Source organism: Ceratosolen solmsi, unplaced genomic scaffold (assembly GCF_000503995.2).
Source record: "Ceratosolen solmsi marchali unplaced genomic scaffold, CerSol_1.0 scaffold2, whole genome shotgun sequence".
NCBI lineage: Eukaryota > Metazoa > Arthropoda > Insecta > Hymenoptera > Agaonidae > Ceratosolen > Ceratosolen solmsi.
Genome location: NW_011948422.1, coordinates 6019393 through 6030386, shown reverse-complemented (window position 1 = coordinate 6030386; position 10994 = coordinate 6019393). Strand labels below are relative to the sequence as shown.

General features: G+C 27.7%; 1 protein-coding gene across 2 annotated transcripts; it reads right to left on the bottom strand.

Moving 5' to 3' along the window:
- Positions 1-6955: 6955 nt before the first annotated feature.
- On the bottom strand, positions 6956-9839 carry sing (MARVEL domain-containing protein sing). Of its 2 annotated transcripts, none has more exons than XM_011499204.1 (5): positions 9759-9839; positions 9485-9678; positions 8379-8561; positions 7704-7844; positions 6956-7139 (listed from the first exon to the last, which is right to left on the bottom strand). In XM_011499204.1, exons 2-5 carry the CDS (start codon positions 9662-9664, stop codon positions 7062-7064), a joined length of 582 nt encoding a protein of 193 aa, XP_011497506.1. In that variant the 5' UTR covers positions 9665-9678; positions 9759-9839; the 3' UTR covers positions 6956-7061. The 2 variants fall into 2 exon arrangements, with proteins under 2 accessions (XP_011497506.1, XP_011497507.1); XM_011499205.1 differs by having other exon boundaries at positions 9485-9673; positions 9759-9832.
- Between the last annotated feature and the right edge of the window lie 1155 nt (positions 9840-10994).

Below are 10994 nucleotides of genomic sequence, written 5' to 3'. Positions count from 1 at the left end.
AATGAGCAAAATTTTACATGTAAAAATGATGATTCACAAAAATTATTTATATAAATAGACGAGGTAATTAGTGAAGAAATTTCGAAGATTGTAAAAAGACAATAAATATAAGAATACACATAATATGAACGTAAATTTATGAAGCTTTAGTTAATAACTCAATGTTACTTGTATAACTTACAATAAACAATACTTTCTCAAATATGTTGACTATTACATGGAGATTCTTGTTTCGTGAGTTTTTAAATTCCAATAACGATTACATACTTTATTTAAATGAAATACAGTTCAGAACAAAAAAGAAAACTGTAATGCAAAATATTTTTCTTTCATTGTGTCATGCTTGCATTAAATTAACAAAATACTCGAAATAAGCGAGTACAAATTTATATAAAACATTTGCGAACATTGTGGAAGATGTAGTATTAAAATATTACAAAAGTTCGATAGACATGCTAGTTAAATTAGTAAAACGATTGTGAATTTTATACTCAGGAAAGTAGTGGAATAAATGACTGATAGATGTTTGTTAGTAAATTTTTTTTTGAACGCTGAAATTCTTCGAAGATTTTAAGATTTAAATAACATTCACAATGATAAATATGTAAAGATGTAATTTTGAAGAAATTATTACGAGGGAATATAAGTAAATCCTCTTCGACTCTCTATATTCATCGTTAAAATAAATAAAAGAAAGGATATCTCAATTTCACCATAATTAAAATACCAATAAAAATGAGACTGAGACAGAAAATATGTATTATTCTGTACGCGGCTCGTTTGATCTTCGAGACGCTCGAGAACACGATTAGTCTTCGCTGGTTACAAATGATTATAAATAGGAAAAGGCGGGGAAGTAGCGTTGCACGCGATTAAATGAATGTTGTGCGCCATTTGTTTAAAGGGTCGGATGATTATAATGATAAGTATGATTGAGTTTGCGCTCTCCCAGATTTACCGCAACTCAATCCTTAAATTGACCAATACGCTGTGATACTCTAGAAACTGAAATAATTTAAATTCTCTTAAGCATTAGTATAGATATTTCATAGATGTTCAAGGCTATTGTAATTTTTTTCAATGATCGAAGAGATTATTTTAGTTCGATAAAGTGGTTATTCATTAAGCAGCGCATACCTCCACGATTACTTATAAAACTGATTAATTCAAACATAATTATTTTAATTTTGTTTTGAAATTTATATTAAATTGTTGGCGGCAGATAATTTTGAATTATTTTCAAGAATATTTTCAATGATCTTTGTGTTATTACTACAACAATTTAACAAAAATCGTTATAAATTTATAGTATTTTAATGATGGTATTAATATGATGTATTAATTATATTACATTGATTATTTTAATTTGTTTGATTTTTTCGTTCAATTGTACGAGACAATATCGGTTATCATAACTAAATCTTATTAGGCATACAGATCGGGCTGATATATTAATTTAGATATGATTTCTGATATATTTACTTCAATCTTAAAATAGATATTTTTTATTAATTTATAATTTCCTAGTTGTACTGATAAAACGAAGCACTCTGGATAAAATTCGAACGTAATACTTTTCATTCTTGATCTAATGTCTAGATAAACATTATAGTTTATGTACACATGCGCTGGCACAATTATCGAAACCTCTATATGAATTTACACTTTTTGTATTTGTTGATTATTGATTTAATGCTATAAAGTTTAAAATACATAATTAAACATTTTTATATATAAAAACAGTATTTTTTCATCATCAAAGGGCAAATGTTTGTGCATTTGTCTTTTTTACTGTAATTCCAGATACATTTCTTTCCAAGGACAATGTACTTTTTAATATAAGAAAAAAATAATAATAATAAAAAAAAGAAGAAGAAGAAATTGCTCCTCCATTTATGTACTTATGTACATAAGTTTTTGCAATATACATGAAATGCTTGTCGATAGATGTACAATGAATCAAATATCCTTTTGGTTGTGGCATTTGCTATTTTAATGCCAGCCGATACAAGCAGTCAAGTTAAAATTCACTTATTCCATTGAATCGTAAATTATATAATCCGTAGTGATTGAGTGAATTTATATTTTAATGTGGTAAGAGCAAATCCAACGATTGTGAGCTGCGTAAGTCAATTATTGGTGCTTTTAATAACGGCAATTGCATCGAGCTTTCCAATGTCAACGTTAATGCGGACGATTGGCTATAAGTATTATGGTCGTGGACGCTTAGAGTCAACTTTTATCATAAAAGCTCTTCCGTCTGGCTTTCTAGAATCCAGATATTTTCGGCATTTCCGCATTCGTACAGTTACACTTGCTTATGCATTATCTGCAGATTATGTGCTATCGGCAGGAAACCATTTTTACTATTTAACTGTCAATATTTTTTTTTATTTTTTTTTTTTTTTTTTTTTTTTTTTTTTTTTTTTTTTTTTTTTTTGAACTCTTATATCAGTTGTATAGTAATTTATGTATATTGTTATAAATTATGAATTTTCATTTTTCTTCTTTTTTTCATTTGAAAGGCACATGCAGCGGAAATATTCGCGCATAACGTTAAATGCTTTTAAGCCATTAAACAACTTTTTTTATTTACAGTGATGTATGATATGTTTATGTTTCGTTATATAAATGAATACAAATTTAGTTTTAAAATAACGTAGCGAAAATAAAGTGAATGTAAAGTGATTCAAATGCAGGGAATTAAAGCACATTAAGTAGTCGTGCAGGTAAAAATAACAATAGCCATTTACATGATCGAAACCAAGTTGAATATGAAAAGGATCAATTCTTTGTGTGCAAGTATTTTTATTCCTACATAGAAGATAAAATTTTTGTTTTTTCTATTTTGTTATTTTTTTCATTTTTTATTTTGGTATTTTTTTTTTCCCCTTTTTTTTTGTTACTATTTTTGTTTTACTGCTCAGAACACGACAAACGGTTGATGAAATATTTCGAAATTTTTAGGATACGGTACAATTTATCGATATAAAAACTTGAATCGTATGTGCCACTTGTAATATTGTGCCAGTGGCTTTAAATAAATTGGCAAAATTAAAAATGGAAAAATTTGAAGCAAATAATGCATCGAGTAGCTATCCTCACCCATACACCATTCCCTTTTATCATTGTTGAGAAATCCTGTACTTTTTTTATTACTATTAGTAGCACTGGAGATATATTGGAACACTTTTTTCACTGCAGTTTTACTGGTATCTATCTATTGAGCGCGTCCGATCTCTCCTACTGAAAATGCGGTCAAAGATGAGAGAATTTTGTGTCCAACCATAGGCGGATATGATTTTCTAATTTTCAATTGAAATCGCAGTATGCTTATGAAAAATATCGTTGAAGCTTATTTAATGTATCTACCGCTTAAGATGCCGACAATTGATTATACTTATAATAGTTTTCTAAAAACTTTTACATATAACATATTTATAGCTCATTGTAAGCAATTAAATTTTATTTTGTCATTTGGAATTTCATTACTTATTAAAATAAAGGAACAAAATAATACTAAATTTTTTTTTTACCATACATGCAGTATTCCAATGTAAATGAAATAACTTTGAGAATTACTTGATAAATTTATAATTATCAAATTTGTTTCATACTAACGAACATATATCCTTTAAATAATAACGGTTTAATGTAAAAAAGATTTCAGTAAAATAATAATTTCTAACTTATGTTCGTTAGAATTGGTCGATTAAATTTAATAAATAATGTTTTCTTTTACATTGAACATCATCATATATCGATTAGTTGATCTATAGAACGAACGGCTTTTTTTATATTTACAATCAATTATAATTGATTGTAAAAACTTTTTACAATGCTCGATTTTATTATTAACCATTTTAGAAATACGTATTGTTTGATAATTATTAATGATACTTTCGAATTTGATGGAAAGTGAATTAATATAATAATGAAAATAAATGCTTTCTAAGTATACAAGAATAGATTGACTAAGAAAGTAAATTCCATTATTTATAATTGATGTTTGAATTAAATTATGTTATAAGATCACAAGGTCACTTACTCTTAGTACGTAGTTTATCCATCGTTGTGTTTTTTATTATATTAGTATTACGATCACAATCACTTAAAATTAGTGTATTATTAAATAGAATAATACATATTCACGTATTTTTCTCTCGAAATACCGTAACTATATAATTGTATGCCCGTAAAGATGCGATCATTAAGGGAGTCGAGTTCAAATGATCACGATCAATCGTGTACCTAGGAGATGTCGCGGCGTACTGACTGAAACATTGGCATTGCCGGCGTACATAGTAAAGAGAAACAAGACAGAATGAAAACGTGTCGCCGTGCCGCCGATTCTGCCGCTCAATGTAGGTACGTATAATGACAGGAACGAATGCGAGTGAGACGACGACGACGACGACGACGACGACGACGACGACGACGACGACGACGACGACGACGACGATGACGACGACGATGACGACCCCCACCGCATTTTATCGTGGACGATATGTTAGTTCAAAGGATCAAGAGCGCATGTATACTGGTAGGAAGATAAAGAGGACCAGAGGGTGTATAGAAGAAGTAAGAAAGAGTTCTAAGATTTTCTTTATGTTTGAAAGCCTGAAATTATTTTTTTTTTATAGTTTAGAATGATAGATCAAAAAACAATGTAAAAATAGTTTGTGCGTCAAACTAAATAGGAAATTTTAATTGAATGTTTGATAAGGTATTCAGTCAATAGTTTTCAGTCTACAAAAGTTTTATATTTTAATTATTAGATTAAAACAGCGAAAATCGAAAAAAAAACTAATGTAAACACGAAAATAATAAAAAAAAGTTTGATTATTAAAATTAACTATAATTAGATACTTATTATATTAACCTGCATTTTGTGTAAATTTATAGATTATACAAAGTTGAAATACCGTTATTTTATGCTTTTTAATTCACTTATGTTGCATTTAAAGTTTAACTCGTAATAATTACAGCCTACATTATTATTTATAAGTTTTAATAAATATGCAAACTCTATACTGGCATAAAGCATCTCGTCAATTTTCATTGAATTTTTAAGAATTCCATTTAGTCCATCGGAGAAATTTAAATCATTGCCCGCACTGACATAGAATGTATACGGAAATTACATGGTATAAGAATAGATAAACAGGAAGATAAAAAGAATTTAACCACGAAACATCAAGGTAGAGCCGAGCGTTCAAGATTTAAACAACAGGATACGATGTCTTAGAATTACCTATATATTATCATCTGAATATACGCCCACTTTTTTTCAACGAATGCGTACGTACAATCATTTATTGATAATAATAACGTTAATTGTAAGTAACCAAATGGGCCAATATGTACATATATTTGTGTATATATTTGTAAAAATATTTTAATCCTGCGGACATATGTGAATATGTAAATATTTTCTATTTTTAAAAATTGAATTTTTTTTTTTTTTAATAAAAAATTGGTTTTGTACAACTAATATCTATTTTTTTGTTTAGAACCTTTGAATTATTTATGAAATAAAATGTAACGAAAACAAAGAAAAATTAATAATTAAGACAACTGAGATGTTTTGAGAAATGTTTTAAGCTTATAAGCTATTTTGAATCGCTACAAAAAATTCTACCTACTTAACAAAATTTACTTAATTCCACTAAAATATACATTAATTATTGTAAGAACGAGAATCACTTGTCACGTAATAATAATAATAATTATTTTATTTTATATTTATATAACTTTCAATAAATATTATAATCAAATATTTCTATTAGCTAATGGTAAAATACTTGTCAGATTGGCGCATCAATTATTCCATTTTATAATGAATGTAAAATGGGCGAATTCAAATTTGATTATCGTATTGATTGCGTATATTTGCTTTTAAAAAATTTAATATTGAACTTCCAAATAATTGATAGATTGGATTTTAATCAAAATAAGCTTTAATATTAACTTCAGTATTAAATTTATTACTTTAATTTAAATTTTTTACTTTAAATCGTAATATATTTTTATCAGATTTATTTGAAAATAAAAACATATTTTATCATAAATTATTACTAATAAATTTTTCATTTATTTTATAAATGCAGCTTATAATTGAAGTTTGTTACATAGAATTTTTATTTAATATTTTTAGGATTAAAATTTTCTTTTATTCGCATAACAGAGCTGATAATGATATTATATTCTTATATATAGCTAAAGTATAAACATAAAATAAATATTAAAATGAATATAAAGTGCATTAGAAATTAATATTATATAAATTCCATGTGCCTACAAACCTGGTACAAACCTAGTGTACTCAATATTTTAATTAGCATTCAATAAATTAATAATTGATTTTTAAAATTAATTTATTATTATAAAAATACAAATTACATGTAAACAATATTTAAATACAAAGTAGTAGGAACTGTTTTTATAAATATATTTTATTATTGCACAAAAGTATCAAGTTCGTGTCAAGTTCCTTTCACACTATCATATCAAATAATTTACCTCCTTTTTCACCATTTAATGACTTAAAAATAAAATAGTTTTTAGAAATACGTTTCTCTTCCTTATAATGATGATCGATTGCTTTCTATGTATTAATATAATTTATGTTTAATACTGTATTCAACTCAGAATTCATAATCAAATGATCAAACATTTTATTATTTTAAGAAAATGAATTTGTAATTTTAAATGATGCTTGAATATAATTAATTTTTTTTTTTTAAATCGGATTCCGTATTTATAAAAATACTACGCAATTAAAATGTTTATAATTATCTATTCAGTAACAATTATTATAAGACATAAAAAAAAATGCGTGAATTCATATTCGGACTAAATATTAAATATAAATTCTTTTTTTTCACATTCTGTATTCAATCTGAATAAATTTTCAATTTGACCAAAGTCATAAAATAATGGTATAAATAAACGAATGTTAATTGTCAATTTATTTTGCTGACGATGATTGCTCATAATTCGTTATATATTAATTAACTTTCTTTGAAGCACAAAGAGAATTGCAGGGTGAGAACGAATTGCTATCTCTGTCCTCTAAATTCTCTAAAGGAAAAGTAAACGTCTGCTCCATGCAGGAGTCCAACGACTCCACTCATGAGCTGAAAATAAAAAGACTACGGTCAGCTGTACATTTTAATTTGTTTATATTGTTAAAACATTAATCATATTTTCTGATGAAAGTATGCGCATTTTGAAAGCTTTAGTGCAACATACATATATATATATATATATATATATATATATATGTATGTTTCTTTTTATGCTTGCGTACGCGAGTGTATCTCTCACTCTCTCTCTCTCTCTGTGTGTGCGCGCGTGTGTGCGCGCGCGTGTGTGTGTGCGTATAAAGGCGAAATAAAAACTTGTAAGAAATAATGAATTTCACTTATGTAAGCAACAATTAAAAATTTATCCATATATCCATTTGTTTTTTAAATGAATATTTCAAATTAAACTTCTTTCATCGATTACATTATTCATATTATATTATTGCTTTACTACATTGTTGCTTTAATAGTTCAATCGTACGTGCATAAATGTTATAATATAAGCTACACAACGCTATTATAAGAGCAGCTTTTCAAAGAGTTCGATTTATGCATTCTCATAATAAACAAGTGCAAATTAATTATGAAAACAATTTATTCTATGGCTTAACTCACATAGGCTGCTGTCATGGCTGGATAAACGTCAAAGCCTGGCGTAATGACGTACATAGGCCAAAGAAACATTTTTGTCGAGAATGCCAAATATGATGCCGAGCTCAAATAAAGAAAGCACGAGAGAGCGTTAAACATCATTTCCTAAAACAGTTTTAATCGGTATTCTCGTAAAATTGTACGTTATTATAAAGAATGCTTCATAATGCATTCCATTATTCGATATAAAATATAATATTTTTATTAGTATTTGTTCAGAATTTAGTCGCCATTAAATATTAATCGATATTGTAGGAACTCGAGAAAAATATTCGACTTTGCTAACATGCACACAACAGCGCAAGACAAAACTGAAATTGGCGTTTCATTAATAGTTCTGAAATGCCGTAATATATGTCTTATATTATTCCCTCAATACTTCTTTGTTTCCATTGTTTAAGGCGTTAATAATATTTTTAGTGAAAATGAAGTCATAAATTTTAATTCAACTCTTATATTTAACCGGCAGCGTTCTGTTGTATTTAAGAGCATATGATAAGCTAATAATACTCCAATGTGAAGTGGCGAGCTCCTTCAAGATTACAACGAAGAATACAATAATTGGCTTTTTTTACTTTATTCATAAAATTTATCACATCGCTTATCATCGGAGTAAATAATGTCGAGTTTATGACTCACGAATAACGATGCGCGAATGAGTCTGTAAGATTTTTCGGATATAATGTAGCAGCCCAGCAAAACAGCGGAGGTGAGAAAGCAGGCTGATGAAGTTGTCAAGGCTCCTTCAAAGGCCGAGCCGATGGTCGCGCTGTACCTTAGTCCATAATTTATAAGTAAACTCTGTATTAGGCCACTGATAATCTGCCGGAAATGAATGAATGTCTCTGGTTTATTATTGGGTGATTATATTAAAAGATTTTGAATATTAAAGAACTTGGGAATCGCTGCTATGCTTTATGTTTAATATCGTCATTTATTTATATTGAATTTTTTAATACGTATGTAATATACATGCACACACGCACGCACTCACGCACGCACTCGTACACACACATATCTATATAATTGAAATGATTGCTTTAAATGGAAACGAACATCATCCTTAATATTTTATTTTATTTTCTATTATTATTAAGTATTTATCCAATCAAGATTATTTGAAATTGAACAAATATACTGTCTTTTATTATCTATCTACGATATAATGTAATATAATCGTTTCTAACTTTATTCTATCCTTCTTAAAATTCTTTTATACCATATGTATTTATTTAATTTCAATAAAAGTTAACTTTCTAAATATAATTAATTTTTAATTGATAACAAATAGAATTGTGTCTTATGGAAATAAATTTCTTTTATAAATATATTTTGATATTTCGCGTTATTTTTTATTAAAGTTTTTCTGTTAAATTATCTTAAAATCTTCTTTTAACTCTACCTTGCTAATATTGAATTTCATTATAAATAATTTCAACAATAAATACATTAATTTATCATAATTTCAGAACAAACGTGTATACGATTTATTTCAATATATATATATATATATATATATATATATATATATATATATATATATATATATTAAAAGGAAAGAGTATTACGAATATCAATCAGATAATGACTATTTAAGTTAAAGCGATAATTTTAAAAAGCTATAATGAACAGATTTAGTCTGCTGATTTGCTTACTCTATCATTCTATTTCGCAGATATAGTTTGACTATAACGTTAGCAAGTTTTATGTAAAAAATTTGTTGTATTTCATAGAAAAATACCTACCGTTTCGAGAGCTTTGATAATGCCAGGAACACTTTTGAGAAACTCAAGATGAATGCACGTGCAGCATCTACAAAAACAACAACCGATTCCTCCATTACCATGGGTCCCCATGGTTGCCATTCTTATAACTGGACCACCTTGATTGCCACCACGAGCAGCGCTATGTCCGCCGATTTTCATAGTTTTAATCTTTGCTATGCAAATTTTAAAGATTTAAGGTTTTTGTATATAATTTAAATTGTAAAAGATGTCGTTTAAAGCTGTATGAACTTACTACTTTAATAGACTGGAAGCTAAACAATAAAGGATAAAAAAAATTGAAAAGCTATTTTTTTCTGTTTGCAGGATAATGTTGATTTTTATCGAGAAATTGTTTTAAAATTTCTCTAAATCAAGCTATTTATTATTAAATTTTAAATGGCAAACATTTCTGTCATAAAAAAATTAACACTTATAATATATAGTTATGCAACGCTAATAAACTATCAGCTGAATTTTATTCACTAGTGTATCGTAATTGAGCAGACTATGTAAAAACTTCCTCGACTAATAGTATTAAATCCGACGTCTATCAAGCTTCCAGCTCTTTTATCAAAGTTGAATGGAAATTTTTCACTAGGAGAAGATATAAACTGTTCGGCGTCTGGCACAGCTTACCACTTAGGAGGCAAACGATGCATCGACTAAAAGTTTTCCGGTGAAACTGACATGAGCCGAGGGATGTACGCGTGTCGTTGTACCCTCTCGCCATTATTTCAACGTTGCGACTATTTCGGGCACGCGTCACCATCCCAACGCGTGCCTTTCACGACTTTCTTCCTTTTTATCTTCTGCGCTCGCGTTTTTACAATGGACTTTTTGGTCCTCTTCACGAGCGCCGCAGATGCTATGGATATTTACGGCGGCTGTAGGAGGTGCTTTGCTTTACGGAGGCCTTCAGTCTTTGATATAATTGTAAACTTCAAAATAGATCAAACATATGGGATGTGTCTTTATGGGAATTCAACATCTTACATATTCAATTCTATTCTATATAAATAAAGCGATTATTCAATGATTACTACTATTGAACTAACGATAAATTTATTAAACGATACATTGTTTAAATTCATAACCTGTGCCATTATTTTCGACTTAATGCATGCCTGTTGTTGAAAAATTGCTTCAACAATAATGTCAATTAGTTAGGAGTATTGAGAATTTTATTGCTTTATAATGAATATTTCAGAATATAACAACGTAGAAGAACGGCAACAAACGTAAGAAACATGATTTGTAGTATTAGTCGTTGAATATATCTTTTAAATTACAGATAAAAAAAAAATTAATAATTTTCAAAAACATTTAACAATCCCTGCAATCAATAAAGCGAATTATAAACTTTTACGTTCAAAATTAACGTTTTACTGTTGATCATATTTCAATAAAATGAAGAACATATATTCATTTTGACAATTATACGTTTTTCTCAGCCTATTCTGCTGCAATTTTCAATATTTATAGTTGAATA